The sequence below is a fragment of the Oreochromis aureus genome, linkage group 1 (genome assembly GCF_013358895.1).
Source record: "Oreochromis aureus strain Israel breed Guangdong linkage group 1, ZZ_aureus, whole genome shotgun sequence".
Lineage (NCBI taxonomy): Eukaryota > Metazoa > Chordata > Actinopteri > Cichliformes > Cichlidae > Oreochromis > Oreochromis aureus.
The window spans coordinates 4,678,382-4,695,687 of NC_052942.1; the positions used below are offsets into that span (position 1 = coordinate 4,678,382).

At 39.7% G+C, this 17,306-nt stretch overlaps 1 protein-coding gene across 3 annotated transcripts in view; it reads left to right on the forward strand.

Moving 5' to 3' along the window:
• Positions 1-11,738: 11,738 nt before the first annotated feature.
• adamts17 (ADAM metallopeptidase with thrombospondin type 1 motif, 17) overlaps positions 11,739-17,306 on the forward strand; it is a 244,039-nt gene continuing 238,471 nt past the window's right edge. For all 3 annotated transcript variants that reach the window (XM_039598209.1, XM_039598238.1, XM_039598269.1), the window contains exons 1-2: positions 11,739-11,957; positions 12,254-12,615. In XM_039598209.1, coding sequence (XP_039454143.1) covers positions 11,903-11,957; positions 12,254-12,615 — 417 coding nt within the window. In that variant the 5' untranslated portion in view covers positions 11,739-11,902. The remainder of the gene's footprint in view (positions 11,958-12,253; positions 12,616-17,306) is intronic.

Sequence of the window (17,306 nt, forward strand, 5' to 3'; positions counted from 1 at the left end):
GTTACTTTAATTGAAAGGAAGGTTGTGTATGGGAAATGAATTACTGCTGTACCATGTGTGAAACACAAAATAAATAAATAAATTGTAATGATTGTTATTTAACCCTTTCATGCATGAATTATGACAACCTCAATCAGGTTTTTTTTTCTTAAGTATTTTTTATTAATCTTTTCATGCCTAAAGATGAATAAAAATACTTAAGAAAAAATCCTGATTGAGGTTGTCATAGTTCATGCATGAAAGGGTTAAGATTCATGTACGTAGGAATCTCTGTATAACTGTCTAAAAAAATCAACAACAAAAAACAAAAACAACATCAGTCCAGCAAACAAGTACTGCATACTCCAGTGCTCAAAATCTTTAGTCCAGCGGCTGTTTTGAAGCCTAATCTCTTCTCTCTGTAACAGCCAAACCCACAGCTGACTAGCAGATACCTTCAGGTATGCTCCACCAGCGACTCTTGGACAAGGACAAAAATTCTGGTTCAAAGGCAGTCTGGCTGCTCTAAAGCCGGTACAGCCATAACCAGTATTTAATGCCCCTCTGGAACTCAGGCTACTCACAGGATTGGGCCCAATTGTCATCATAAGTAGCAATGTCAACTTGTGTCCTTTCCTGGACAGTAATATATAACAGGTAGTAGTGGTGACAGCAGCACAGCTCCTGATCTAGCGTTTCCCACATATGTGCTTCCTGTTCTCCCGTCACCAGTCCTGTGCAGGCCTATAACTATATTAACAAACATGTAGCTCCACATAAAGACTGCTTATTGGCCCTCAGCAACCTGCTCCCAAGCACTGACTCTTCCAGTTTCCCATCAGACTACTCAATTGTGTCTATTAATCACAGTTGTCTTGTCACTCAATTGTCTCGACAAAATCTGTTTTGCATTTATGGTAAACTAGTTGGAAAAGATGGTATGAGTTTACAGTCATGTACAACATGGTACATGTTGTACCATGTTGCTCTGGTACAACATGGTGGTATAAGTCCAAAAAATATCTGCCCCAGAGCAGATACTGTATTTATCCCATTGAAAAAAGACTGAGCACTCGCTTCAAAATCAGCTTAAAAGTTGTGTAAGTGCCAAGAACTCAACAAATTTACTACAATAATGGTCAAACATCCAGCCAGAATTATGAAAGAAAGTGGTGTGTGGATGAGGTGCAACTTACTAAGAGGCATTTAACCAAGTATTAGTGAGGAGGTAGGTATATATTCAACCTGCATGTATAATTTTGACCCTTGGGACTAGAGAAAAACTCAAATAAATTTTAATTTGTGCACCCAATTCTTGTTTTTTTCCCTAAGTCATTAAAGATGTATGCTGTACAATCATTCCAACATGGAAAGATTCAACATGGAAAATGATTCAAAGAAATTATTAAAACCCTCAAATTACCATGAATGTCGTGGTCCTGAGTCTTCTGACTCAGTGTTTCTGGTTTTTGAGTATTTATATTCTTTCTTTCCATTTATTAGACTAGGTTAGGTTTTGCACTGTGCCTCCATGTGTCATGACTAGTCAGTTATGTTTTCTTGTCTACGTTCATGTGTCTCCCCAGTGAGTCGTGTCTCCACGTCACAGTTTGTCACTCTTGTCACTGTTCACACCGTTTTCCCTGTCAGATGTATCCCTTTGTCAAGTCCGTGTCTCTGTTTTGCTTCCTGTTTTACTTTGACAGTCTATGTCCTGTGTCAAATGTATTCTGCTTTATTTCCTTTGTCTCGTTATGTCAAATTAGCCCCAGCTGTGCTTACTTCCTGTTTTCCATTCTCTTGTTACTCCCTGGTGTATTTTAGCCCTGCGTCTTCCGCCATTTGTTGCTTGTTCGTCTGTGTTTTATCCATGTCATTTCTCCATGTTATATATACCCTTTCAGGTTTTTGGTTGTATTACTTTCTGTAATTTAGTTTTGGCACGTTCTGCTTCTGTTTGTATCTCATCCACTGTAAATAAAGCTCACTCGGAGTAAAGGCAGTGCTTGCACTTGGTCCTTTTTTCACCACTCCGCACACCTGCCACCGCAGCCGTGAAAATGACATTCATGCTCATGATGAGTGTATTTAAACTTTTGATCACAAATAGTTCCATTAGTCTCTGATTTAACTTTCAGTCTAACAGGCAGAAAGATCTTCCTGATTTCTCTCATTGTGAAATGACGATCAGAACAGCAGCTCCCTGCACACAAATGACAGCATGTGTTGTATGCAGAGATGCTGATGTGAACGTTTAATGAGACAGATAATATTTCATATGAATCTCATAACAATAAAAATAATGACACTACTTTAATGCATTAAAGGGAATACAAACAAAACAATAACTTGACTAGGGAACTGCTGCAATCATACTGACCACTGCTGATTTCTAGCATCCTTTTTTTCCCATCATGTTTTTTCAACAATCACTACAATAGCGACCTCATCTCCTGCATTATGTTCAGTTTTTCTTCCCTTTGTCACATTAGATAGATTTAGTTCAATTGTGTTTCCCCAGGTGTCTCTACATTTTCTACTGTGTATTTAAATCCTCAGTTTTCTTCTGTTATTTTTCATGTCCTCCTCCTCTTTGTTTTTCTTTTTTTGTTTTGACCTGCATTGATTATTTTATACTCAGTTCAAGTTAAATAAAACTGTTTATAGTTTACCCCCCTTAATTTGAGTCCTGCATTTGGGTCTAACTCCTGCCTGCACAGTCTTGAGAGAAGGATACTAATGGACCCAGCAGACTCAGTTTTGCTAGAGTACAGTGAGGAACTAGGTCGAGCACACGAGTCTATCTATCTCACTGTAGCAGCAAGTATCCTCCTGCCTCCTCTCTGGCAAAATTATGGGTTGAGAAGTGGAGCCTGCCTTCTCTGTTTCTGCTGCCCCAGTTTCATGGCTCCATCTTCCCAACAGAAGCAATGTTCTTGCCCCCGGTGTGCAAGATCGGACTCAAAAGCACACTCAAAACACTGTAAAATTTGAATTAAGTCTTTTATTTAACTCAGGAATTTCTAAAGCAAAGCAGAGAGCTAGTCTCACTGGACGTGGGAGCACTGCAACAAAGGGAAAGGTGAGTTAATTATGGAGTTTTTGATGTGAGGAGTGATATTGTTCAAGGAAATAAGGGGAGGTTTGCTCACTTGTTGTTAGAGCGAAGTGGACAGGATGGGGCGGGTGATTCTCGAGGTGCATGAGGGAAGCAATTTGTCTGATTTCTGATCTTTCCTTTCTAGAGCGGAGGAAACTAAGGTGAGCAGGAAGGCAGGTAGGCAAGTGTCACGGGTTCAAAATATTGGGGATGGATACAAGAGGAAAACCAAAATAACAACACTGGTCCGGCCGGGTCAAGTCAAACGATGATTTTAATGAACACACGTGTGGGAGATGAACACTGCACGCAGACAGCATAAGATCTCTCACCGAAAACCACACAACAATAGTTTTTATGAAAATCAGGGTATTGGGACGCCCCCTCATGCGTAAAGTAGGTACAATACAATCAATGTTGACAACTTTTAACACATTAAAAGAACATCTTCTTCTTCCCGAGGCCAGATCCTTCCCGGTAATCTTCTAACTCTGCTTATCCCCTAGAACAAACTGTCTCTTCTGCAAACATAATCTTACAGCTACAAGGCTTTGCAGATTGTTATTTAAATATTTGAACTCTCACCTACACATGAGTTTAACTACTGCTTGTGCGTGTGCGTGTGTGCCTCGACCTCAGCATGTGCAATAACCTAACTGAAACCATACATGTAATATGTTGAATAAATGTTCTAATCAAATGCCACTATTCAAAGCTTAATAAAAGAATATAAATGAATAAAGGATCATGATGAATAACATGGTATATGTGTTTTGTAAGCATGTGCGGCCTTCTACGCTCTACGTCACTTCACTCAATAGATCAGCCAGACATCCCGCTGACTGTAGCTTTTAACCCTTACTGACTTGAGCACAACTCCATAATAAGCACCAAGCGGCAATATGTATAAAGATGATCATGGTTACACCTGTAATGAAAGATTATATGATTATACTAACACCTGTAAATAGAAGATTAACATGAGGTTATAACAATCACTGTAATACAAACGTTAATGTAATGTCAATAGCTTCAATAAATGCTTTAATGCAACGCTTATTATATGATTCTAATGCATTGACAAAATAACAGTAAAATATCCCTTCTCACAAGATTCCTGAGCAGCTCAGAGGTAAGTGCAGTAGCAAAGAGCAGGTGTGCTACAGGCACCTGCTCTTTTTATCAGAAGCCAATAAGACCTGTCAGGTTGTATGAAGAGTGTAAGATTTGCTTATTAGAAGTGCTGGGTGCATGGTGTATATCTGGAAACAAAATGCCTGCAAGCGTGAGGGGATCAGCATAAGAGGGAATCAGGTTGTTGGCTGAGATGAGTGAATGGTTGGAGCGTAAATGTAACACTAACGATCTGCCAGAGAGTGAAGCTCTGAGCTGGTTTTAAATACTGCCGTGCTGATTGCTGTCAATGAACTGCAGGTGAGGTGGACCTGGAGTCTGAAGTTGGAGTTGGAGTGAGCATCTTGTGAGAGAAACGGGAAAACTACTCCAAGAAAACCAAAACACATCAGATTATTACAGTAGGTGTTAGTCACCACTCTCAACTGCTTTCCAGCCTGTGCCTGCCTCCAATTGCATCAACCAATGTCAGGTCTCCGTAACCCAATAAAAGGGTGAGTGAAAAAGACTTGTGCCTACATGGTCACTCTGAGCCTGACAGAATAAAGATGGGCTTTTATTTCTAGTTCTGGAGTAATAAAAACTGTTCTGTGTGGTGCTATCCCAGTTGAGGTAATGACTATGATTTCTTTTTTTGAAACCAACAATATTGTGCTTGCTTCTGAGTTTTTAGTTTCCAAGCCAGTCAGTGTCAATGGGTTCGTCAGTGTCTTCTCTGTTCATGAGTCAGTTCACTTGAGAACTGAGAAAAACGTGTTTGAGCTGGCCAAATAATCAAGGTACAGAGGTATGTGCTTCTGTTGTCACAAATAGAACACTACCTGGTGTTCCTGTGTCGACCGGTAATAAAGTATTCAGACTTTTCTGTGTCTGAATTGGCCTCTGATTGTTTAGTTTCCCTGTTGTTCAATGTGGAAAGAATTGTGTTTTGGCTTCCACAGCTGGCTCACTCTGATACCTTGCCCCAAGACTGTATATTCTGTTTCTGAGCTTACCCCATCAGGGACTTTGCCGGGGGCATCTGCAGAGTCTATTCCCCAGCTGGGATTCCCAGTTAAATCTGGAGCATCAGGGGATCCCATGCCAGAAAAGCCACAGTCGTTGTCACCTGTAACGTTGGTTGCATGCCCTACTGAGCACCCATAGCCTCAAGCGCCAGCTTGGTGTTCCACCAAGCAGCCCCAGTCTCTGATGTCTCCAGAAAATCCTATCTGTCCTGTGTTCCTAGAGTTTTTCATCCTGCCTGCTTTTTCAGCTTCTGAGCCTACAGGGCATGTGTCACCTAACCCTATGGGTTCCCTCCTCTTTCTGTCATAGCCCCGCCATCGCTGCCAGGGCTCTAAGGGGCATGTCCTCTACGTTGCTACAGGTATGTATGTGTATGAAAAAACAACAACAACAAAAAAAAATGTTGTTGACCCATTGGCTCCATTAGTGCGTCAACCCACCAGGCCACATTAGCATTCCATTCCTGGCTTCATGGATAGATAAAGCTGGGTATCATCTACATATGCATTCATCAGGGAGAGGCAGGGATGTCCCTCTTGAACAAAAGTTTACTAAGAGCAAACTCTAAGTTATTGCAGAGATTACTCCACTGTAAGTGGCAGCAACTACCCAAAAACAAAATTCTCTGTTTTCATGTTTGTGGTGTGTATTAGATGGATGTGTGGAGTTTACAAAATTTGACAGCTGTTTTATAATTATTCTCTATGATCAAGGTGATTGCAGGAGTCTGTGTTTTGGTGATATTCATGAGGGAACCATAAATCCTATGACAATAACACTGGGTGAAAGAGGACAACACTGGCTACATTTTGATGCATGTGTTATGCATGGAGATCAAAAGGTTTGGGCATGAAACAAAGAAATTTATTAGTAATTGTATTACATTGGCACACGTAATTATCAAAATAATAATTTGGATAAATTATATACAGAAATGTTCTAGTTGAGTGTCTCAATGCAATAACATTGAGACACTCAACTAGAATATTTTTGAAGAAATTTCTTGTATGCTACTGATGATAAATTTTATCAGAAGCCAATAAGACCTGTCAGGTTGTATGAAGAGTGTAAGATTTGCTTATTAGAAGTGCTGGGTGCATGGTATATATCTGGAAACAAAAACACATGGAGACCAAGTGTTTAACAGTCATTTAGCATCACTGGAATTCTATTTTGATACATTAAAACACTGACATCCTCTTCACACAGTAGTAACAGTCATAATTCAAGCTACTGTGGCAGCCACATGATACAGAATTATGTATACTGATGAAAGCTATCACCTTATACAAGCCCTAGAAAGCAACTTTAATTTAAGGTCAAATATAATTTGGTTAAAAATATTATGAGGTGAAACCAGAGGCGGAGTCAGACATTTGAAACACCCGGGGCTTAGCCCTAACGGGTAGTATGCATGTGGAATTTTTTTTTTGGGGGGGGGGCTAGAAATGACTGAAAGATTAATTGGCTCTGTTTTGAGTTTTGTTCAAAAAACAATGACTTCATATAGGGAAAAATATATATCACATATGCAGGACACCTTAAACTAGTTTTTGATCCAGAATTAAAACAGGACTACAACAGTTCAAAATCAGGACTACTTAGGACTTAACCAAGACAGAACCAGAATCAGAACTAGATGATAGTAGCACTAAAAATCATCACAGACCTGCACTACACTTATTTTTTAATTCTACCAAAGTCCACTATTTAGATTCAGAAAAGTTTATATAATTATTTAGCCTTGTTGTGCAAACAAGCCTGCATAACTTAATAAATATATAACTTGAAAAATAACAAACCTAAAAAGAAACACTAGGTACTAGATACATGAGTACCTATGATACGGTAATACTTTTGTTAAACAACCATTTGACTAACATGTCTGTCTTACCTGCTCTTGTTCCATCTCTGTTCTGTCCTCATTCTCCATCTCCCTCTCTGCTCCTCTCTCTCCCTCTTTGTGCTGACAATCATCAAATATATAGTGGAAACCAGATATTTACATACTCTTCAGATAAAAACACAAACACTTTTTTAATTGTAACATCAAATCAGACTAAATGTTTAATTTTTTTTAGATTGATAAATATAAAAAACATATTTGTTAACTTTAAGAGTAAAGAGAGAAATCGTCTGTATTTCTTAATTGCAAATGGCACCAAATTGTATTCAAAATTGAGCCACACTTATGGAGCTCCACAATTCTTTTCCTGGTGTTTTGGTTGACATCTCTTGATTTTCCCATGTCAAAGAAACAGGCTCTGTGTTTTGCCTTATATGCATCCACAGGTGTGCCACCAATTTACTCACATGGACTCTACTAACCTATCAGAAGCTTCTTCAGCTCAGAATGGAATCGTCTGGCGTTTTCTTATTAATTAACAATAAACTTAGTGTATATGTTCTCCTAAATTTGATGAAAGGGATAAAAATAGACAGCTCTGTCAATTTTTATTCTGACATTTAACTAATTCAAAAGATATTTCAATATTTATTTATCCAAAACAAGTTTACTCTAAATTGATGTTGTACAGTAAAAAAATGTTCTTGTGTTTTCCATAAAGTGTATGTAAATATCTGGTTTAAATTGTGAATATACTGCTGTGTATTGAAATTCCTATACTGAACAACATACTAAGCATAATATATAAAATAACATCTACCAGAGTTTTTTCTTTGAAAGAAGCTCCTTATGTCCATTCTTGCATATCAGTACATTACTGAAACCGATTTATTTAGCCGTGGAGGGTAACAACTGAAAATATGAAATAAACACACATATAAGCTAAGACTCTCTAAAGAAACAGCGTTGTTGTTGTTCGGCTTTTCATTTCGCCATTTGTTGATTCACTTGAAGAGCAAGTAACGTAATATGGGTCAAGTGATCAGTTTGATATCAATCTTTCGTGATACACCGTCATATTTACATTATTTGTACAGTATGAATGATTTGCTTTGGTACCTGGTCAGACTTCAGTTCTCCTCTGTCTGCCTCGCTCCGTTTCTCCAACAGCCCAGCGGCTCCCCCCGCCCCCTCACTCAGTCGCTTAGTGCCTGAGCTCGGATCATACCAATATTAGGGGGGATTTACGCACAGTTGTAAATTCCCAGTGTGCACTATGTGCTTCGAATATTGTGTGTAGTTTTTTGTTTTATACAGTTGTCAGCCAGGCATCTAACTATGAAAAAATTACACTCCAAAAGACCCCGGGCTTCTGGAAAAACAACCCGGGCTTAAGCCCAGTAAGCCACCCCCCCGCTCCGCCCCTGGGTGAAACAAAATGTAGAGATTTTGTCAGTCACTACATGTCCATGAAAGAGACAACTAGATAAATATAATTTATTAGGTGGACATGTTAAACAAAAGCTTGTTTTAAAAATGTTCAATTTTACTTTTTATTGGCAAAGATAAGTACTGAAAATGTAATAGGATTACAAGAAGTGATTAAAAGAATAAAATGTAAAACAAGGTAAAAAACAAAAAACAAAACCAGTTTTTCAAAGTGTCATGAACACAGCTCAGGCAGGACTGATCTACCTTCAGTTCTAACAAACCACAGACAACGACTTCTTATAGAGGGGCTTTTGCATTGTGCCACTTTAAGTAGCAGCGTTAGACATTTAGCTTTTCATTGTTATGCTAAAATATACATTTTCACGTCATGGTCAAAGTGTATTTGTCTGGTATATTAACAAGGAATACAATATGATGTAATGTTTTTTATTCACTGCAGGTATAACGACACCGTTGCATCTTGCTGTCCTTCATAGTCATTTCTAGTTCTACTTGGAGTATTTTCATTTCATGCTCCTCCTATAGATACTTCAACTTGTGCTCATGAAATTCAATAGCCAGCTTTTCATGGATTGTGAGCCTTCAGTTCCTGTGACCAGTGCTTGCAGATATCATAGCCTCTGAGGATGTGGAGGGTAAACTGCCATGCAACTCTGCGGTTCTGTCCATTTGACTTTCACCTACACAAGAACACTTCATATCAATCAAATGAACAAATTAAATGAGACAGTTGTTGATGACCAACAATGGTCTGAAATGAGAGAAAGGCTAAATCGGTGCATTAATGTACTCAATTCAGGTGTGCGTGATCCCTCGTCTGAACTGTCTAGATCTGATATGTTCTCCATTATTCCTGTCAACAATTCATCCAACTGCTCCGTGTCCTTATTTGCAGGTCCTCCACCACTATTTCTGCAAAAGTCTTTTTTAAGTTTATTTGTATATTTTTCCACAAAACAACTTGATCTAAACCAGCATTGTAAGTCTGAGCTAAAAAGGTTTTTCCCGTATTAGTATTCTGGAATGTGGCAAGGTACTAGAGATTGCAATTGTCTATACAGGCTAGTTGTCATGATCCGAGTGAGTGTCCGGGGTTTTTCTGTTTTGGCTCTGCTTTTCTTGTGTCCACCCATTGGAGCAGACCCCTGGTTCCACACCTGCATCTCTCTACCTGTCGTCCATCAGCAACAATCAGCGAAATGGTTCTTAAGGCCAGCTCGACCTGCCATTCCAGTTTGTCAGCTACATCACGGTTGTAACTAGACCTTCATGGTGCTTGTTATACAAGTGTTGCCTTGTACCCACTCGTGTGTCTTTATGCCTCTAGATCCTTTAAGTCTCAACTTACCTGTAACTCAGTCCTCTGGATGCTGGTCACTAGTGATGTTATGTCTGACACATTGGTGTGTGTGGTATGGTATGTAGCACACATTTAATACACCAGCAGGGCTGTTGTACATCGAATAACCAACAGATGTCAGTACTTTCAAATAAGCTGTCAATTGCTTTGCCAAAAGGCAAAAGGCCAAAAGGCAAAGCAATTGGCTGGAAAGATTCAACACATTCCTCATGCTAAACCTTCCAAGTAAGCTTGCAAAATCATTCTTTGGAAACTCAGCTGCTCCCACCTGCCTGCCCTCCTTCTTGCCGCACCATCGCTGGACCTCTGGAAAAACAAGGTTGTAACTGCAAGCTCACTTACATCGTCAGCCAGACGCTCACTCGGTCATACTCTCCCCTAGAGCAAACTCTCATCCACCTACAAGTAAGGCTTCATCATCCCAACTCTTACTCGCCTTCAGTCATCCTCACCCGTTCATTGAAATTAACTATTCTCTCCCTCTGTTCCAGTTGCTTCCTCAATGGGGACTCTCACCACCACCACCACGCCTACAGTTCATGTCACTAATTTGAATAAGGCTTTGTTTAAATCACAACCTAACTGTCCGTTGAGTCTGCTCTTGGGTCCACTCCCACGTACAGGCCATCTCGGCCACTGAGTGTAGCAATAGATGATAGTATCCAGGGTCAGGGATGTCCATTTACTTTGTATCAAATAAATGTTTCAGTACTCAAAATTTCACATATTCAAAACCTGTGACCAATATTAATGTAAAGCCATTTCTGTCTTAATGTATTTTGAAAAGAGGTCTAAATGATTAAAGTACTCATTGTGCATCTGGAATCTAATGTGGACCGGACCATTACTTATATGATGAATACCATGTTGTGTTTAAAAGCCTTGAAACTAAAAACTGAGATGTTATACTCATCACTGATTATTAAGGGAATGCATCAAGGGAACTAAGGGCTTTTTCTCCACTGATTTCTATATAGCTAGACTTCTTTCAGAAATCAAAATTGGTAACAACTGATCATTCAAAAGAATGCAGGTTAAAGGCATTTCCATATGAACTTAATTTTTCAGACTCAAGGGCATCTTTTATATACAGCAAATGCAACAAATGAAGCGGGCAACTACCTGCACTGTTCTCACACATATAGGATATCATACAGATGCTGTGTTAGGAGGCCAGCAGGCTAAAGACTGTTTAATGTTCAATTCTTGATGGGTAGGGCATTTTCATTATACATCTTTGATGGGTAACTTCTACAAAAGTTTAGAGCTGGAGTGCATTGTTGAATAATTTAATTTTGTGTGTTGATTATATAGGTTGCCTCCTTATGGGCCAGCTGTGACTTAGGAGATAGAGTAGGTCATCTAATCCAGAGAGTGGTGCCTCAATCCTTGGCTCCTCCAGACTGCAATTCAAAGTATCTTTTGGAATTTGTGTGCATGTGTGACTGTCAGATGAGGCTTGAAATAAAACGTTTTTTGAGAGCACAATTAGAATATAAAAAACTATATAAGTACAATTTATGCAGTTACTCCTAAAAACTCTGGTTTATGTAGTTTTAAAAATGATCTCCTTTTTATTTGTATTTTTACTGTTCAACAATCACATTTTCCTAAGTTGGTGCTCTTTCGTTTGTTCATCCCCTCCCGTCTATACAAAGTTTTCTCTTAAAAATGAAAAGCAGAATACAAAAAACCTTTCACAATTATCAGCAATTCTCCCCACTTGAAACCACGTGTAGGGTTTCAACCCACGACACTTTCAGACAACTTTGCCGGCCAATGAGAATAGAGAGATTTCTCGGTCTCGATCGCCTAAAGGTTTAACGGACCCAATCTCACACGAGTAGAGGCGGACTCCAGTTGTGTAGGCGTGTCCTGCACTGCAAAGTAATACCAGCCTGAGTTATTGAAGCTTCTCCTACTTTGGAAAAGTAGAGTTTCCGACCTATGCCTCGCTAAGCGCTTCAGTTTCCTCAAAATAAAGCACTTTTAGTTTTTCACTCTGCGCTGCTTTGTTTTTATCATGGTTAACAGCCATGTTGTCCATCTGCTCTTTCTCTTCTGCATCGGATTTACTGGTAAGTATAACAGCTCTTACGCATGAACTCATTGCCGTGTACGACGGTTGACATAGGGCAGCTGAAGAAATATCTTTTTGCAGTTAAAAATCCAAATGTTTCTCACCAGTTACTTGCATTCTGTTACGAATAGTCGAAGGGTATAGATTTTTGAGATCCACAGGCTGAGCTCGGATGTTGAACATGTGTGCTAAGAGTCAGGGAGCACCGGAGCAGACTGTTCCCTTACTTAGACTAGGATAGACTATTTTTGTCCAATGTGGTCGCTGTTTGATGGAGGCTGTCTCTATCCACAGCCCAGTCTGAGCTGGAGACAGATGAAGTAATTCCCAGGCTGCTGTATGGCCAGGAGGCGCACCTATCCGACCACACTACCCGCACCCTGCAGCGCCGCGGTCAGCGCTCCCTGGACGCCGCAAGAGAAGGACGCTGGGAACCAGAAAACATCATCGTCTCACTGCCCGCTTTCGGAAGCAACCTGCATTTAAATCTAACGCGGGATAGCACGTTTCTGTCGAAGGACTTTGTAGTAGAGGAGAGGTACAAGGGGAAAAGCGCAGTGGTAAACAGTTTATCCAACAACCAGCTATGCTTTTATTCTGGAGCCATCATTAACCATACAGACTCTCTGGCATCAGTTAGCACCTGCGGTGGTCTGGTAAATGCGTCTGCAGTTTCTCTTTGTGTGTGTGTGTGTGTGTGTGTGTGTGTGTGTGTGTGTGTGTGTGTGTGTGTGTTGACTTGTTAGTAGGTGTCATATGATTCAATTCAAGCAGTTGGGGTCATATTATTCATTTTCATAAAACTAAAGACTACGTTACAGCAAATTGGCTAGTGAGACTTCAGTCACCTAGTGAATCACCTCTGAAGCATGATTTTGTACAACTACTAATCTCTTAAACCCCACTGACCTGATGGTGGGTCAGTCAGTTCAAAGTCACACAATGCAGCTTGATACTAACTGCATATTAAGGGCTTGGCAAAACACTGTAATTCAAGTTCCACTCAGCAGTTCTCAGCTGCATCTTACAAGCTCCTCAGTGAGTCAAAGATTAGCAACTTCCACTGTGAAACATATCTGTAAGCTGAGCGAGCAGGCCAGGAGTTAAGAATTTTAGTTTGTTTCTTTCATGCTCTGTGTATGTTGAGTGGTGTTACGTAATTACTTTGTGCACATCTTGATTAGTGACAGAGGAATATGGCGATTGCTTCAGTCTTAAGGTATTGCAAGGAAAGTACTGCCTAACTAGAAAATACTGGATTTTAAATAGTCAAATCTGTTAATTGAGATCAGTAGTTTGCCAACATCCATCGGAAACTTTCACTTTAAAATGTTTTGAGTCACTTACTTTTACTAGCTATAGCAGTCGCTGATCTCTGAGGCACTCGTGGAGGAATGGGGTGGGGTTGGTGTTTGGTATTTTGATAATACTCTTACATAATAGGACTGTGCAGGTAGGGGTCCAGGTTCAGACCTGGACTCCTGGATTCAACAGGCCTGAGGTCAGTTCCCAAAGCTGTGCTTCTTATTTTCTCTGTATAGCCTTAGTAGCCACATTTGAGCATTAAGCCCACCTACACTGAATGAGAAGATCATTGTCCAGGAGTGAACAGACACATAGTGTGTTCATATGGAAAAACAAAACAAACTTTGGCAGCTGTAATATGTGAACTTACAGCCTCATATCCTCCTGCATGTTAGGTTATTTTGTGAATGTAAATTGGCTAAGTGGTCAGTAAGACCAGAAACATGTTACTCACTGTAAATGTGTGCTTACTGTAAGTAATTCTGTAAACTCACATTCACATTACATTACATCTGACTTACAAGCAAACCAACCCTAAATGGGTTACATAACACAATATCACTTCAAAGTTTAATTTTTCCAGTACAAGCAGTTGGACGAAGGTGGGAGAATAGGTTACTGAGAAAGAACACTGAGGCAACAAGGGGAATAAAAATTCCCATTAAAGATGCCACAGTTCAGTTAGTACTGCTTTTACTACTGGAAGAAATTATGTTCCAAAGTAATAACACAAAAGTTGTAAGCAACAAAGCAGAAATGTAATCTGCATGAAAATGTTTCAGTTGCTTGTCCAGTGTTTATAAATGTATTGCAAACTTTATCCATGATTAGTGTTTTGTTGAAATTGGATAAAAGCTACTATTCAAGTTGATGTAAGATGGTGGTTGACTCCACAGGGGGACTGTCATAGGGTAAGAGGTTTAATACACACCTGCCAGGTTCCCAGTTTATGGTGTGGCTAACACATAGAAGAAGCCAGCTGGTAAATTACAACCAACGACCCTTTTGTGCTGTTAGGTGAGAGTGCTAACCACTGCCCGCTGTGCTGAGAGAAAGAGAAACGTTTCCTTTTTCAAAAATGTATTTATTTCTAAATTGGGACCCATGGCAATGGATGTTAACCATGTCAAGCTCTGGGACACCTGTCAGTCGCACTTTACTGTGTATGTGTGTATGTGAGATAGCCTGGCCTACACACAGGTGCACAGAGTTGATTTAACCATGTTGCTTAGTTGATCTGGTAGTTCAACTGTTTGTGGTTGGATAAATTTCATAAGAGTGCAAGCCCACTTTGCCCTTGTGCGACCAAGGAGCAGTGGATAAATGAGATTGATATCTGCATGGCCAGCCGTTTGTCAGGCCTGCTTGGATTATTGTTTGCTGCATTTCTTTCTTCTATTTTTTAACCTGTATTCAAAATTCATCAGTGCAGGGTAGACAGGATAGGAGGGCAAGGGAAGACACAGAGCAAAAGGCCACAGTTCACACTCAAACCCCGGCTGCTGCATTCTAGCAATAAGGCATATGGGCGGACGTTTGACCAGTGACCTAAACTGGTTCCCTGTTTGCAGTATTTTTATTCTGTATTTGCAGTAAAAGCTGAGTTTGCTCCTTTGGTGCGTGATCGCCAAACACTTCATCCCACATAACTTGGATAAAACATTACTTGGTTGATCAAATCTCCTTCAAATATTCCAGGACAAGGGAAAAGTGGGAAGGTGATTTGATGAGAATTTAGGTTTACTTGAAGTTTGGCTGCACGTGTGGCCCCTGCCTGCTTTCAGTTGGATTTTTTCTGACTCACTGACTACTGGGGCTTTTGTGGACCCATCCAGTCTTTCTTGTTCATCCAGACCTTCCTCACTGGCTGATGAAGACTCCTCTTCCTCTCCAAAAACAGGCCTAGACATTGAATTACAAAACAGTTCCTGATTGTTGGTGATTCATAACTGTTGTGAATCCAGACCCTTGGCCAAAGAATTCCAAGTCAAGCAGAGTTTTATTGTCAACCCAACAATGTACACTCAAAGTGTACAGTTGGATGAAATGTCATCCTCCTGGGTTGAAGTTACAAAGTGTAGAAATAAAAATGTTGTTTAATCTGCTGTCAACAGATTAAACAAAAATTAACTAATTAATCTCACAATTTTTCTGTAATTAATCGCGATTAATCGCAATTAATTACATTTTTTCAACTTTATATTTAAGCTTGTAACAGACATTTATGCAATATAATGAAGTAAATGCAGAATAAACACAAAGAATGTTAAATGCTTAAATTCAAAGAGTAGTAGTTGAATAGTTTCAGTCTTTTAACACAGGGTCTCTCCTGTGAAATACAACTTTTTTAAAAACCTATATACTAATAGATAAGTATACACTAATATATAATATATATTAGTGCTGTCAAACAATTAAAATATTTAATCAGATTCATCACAGGGTTACTGTGGATTAATTTTGATTAATCACGATTAAATATCATTCATTTTTATTCTATATTAATCGCATTTCATTTTGCATGAGCAAACAGACTCGAGAAAAAAGGGAAAATATATGCACTTAACATGTTTATTGGACACCTTGAACATTCATGTTAACAAAAAACTCTGTAAACATTTATCCTCACTCTCTCTGTCACTCTTGGGGAGGCTTCAAGTCCTTGAAACGAGGAACCAAAGCGATGTAAAGCGCCTGTTCTCAACGATATTAACAGGTCTGCAGTTTGTTGCAATCCACTTGGCAACTGTGTAGATCAGTATGTCTGAGGTAGACTTACTGAGCCCCCGATGCTCCGTGAGTGGTTTGTCGCAAGCTGGGTGACACGTTAGCCAAAGTGCTAGCAGCATCCCCGACTACCGTATGCTTTGCTTCAATGTGATATTTTAAGCTGGAAGTGCTTTGGTGAAAATAAAATTCCTTCTTGCACAATGTGCATAATACTTTATGTCGGTCGACTGTTCCGTCTTGTTATTTTTTTAATACTGAAATTTCCCATAAAGAGGGCAAATGTGTGTTTATCATCTTCCATGTTGAGTTGATTGGTTCAGCTGCCCGTCACTACCAGAGCAACTGCCCATTTGCGCATGTGTGATGGTAACTCTACTTGGACAAACTGCCCGAAATCCATTAACAGAAACGTTTCAGGGATTTTGAGTCATTCTGCACTCCAGATGCATTAATTGCGTTAAAAAATAGTAATCGTGTTGACCGTGATGGTGGATTCATTTACTTTAACGCGTTAATTTTGACAGCACTAAAAATTTCAAATACATATATACAACAATACAGAACTAAGATAAACTAAGAATAAGTACAGCAGTATTGTAATTGAATAGAAATAGAATAAGAAATAGAAAAATGAGAATAAATAAATACAAGAGTACACAGAGTGGAACAGTGTAATATGGAATAGTGCAAGTATTGGAAGTGAGAGGAGAGTGTTATATAGTCCAAGAAGTGTGTGAAGGAGGGCAGCATGGTGTTCAGGAGCCGGACTGCTTGGTGGGAAAAAACTATTGCACGATCTGGCCGACCTGCTCCTGATGCTGCAGAGTCAGAGTCAGGAGTAAACAGTTGGTGGGAGAGGTGATGCGGGTCAGCCATGATGCTAGTGGCTTTACAAATCCAGCGTCAGGTGTAAATACCCTGTAGACTGGGTAGAGAGCGGCCAATAATGTGCTCAGCAGTCCGCACAATCCTCTGGAGGGCTCTGCGGTCGGACGCGTTTCAGTTTCCGTACCAGACTGTGATGCAGCTGGTTAGGATGCTCTCTATGGTGCCTTTGTAGAAGGTGTTAAGGATAAGGATGGGTTTGGGGAGGTGCACCTTCTTCAGTTGTCTCAGGAAGTGCAGTCGCTTTTTGCTTGAATTTCTTAATCTCCTGGGGTCCAGTGTATAATTGCCCATTTGTGACTACTTTTGATTTTACCTTTGTCTGAAATTACAGTTTTCATTTTTTCATTTTGACATTCTGTATTAACACAATTGATCTAAAAGTACACAAAAAATATCAAATTTAAATTACTTACAAAGTTTTTTA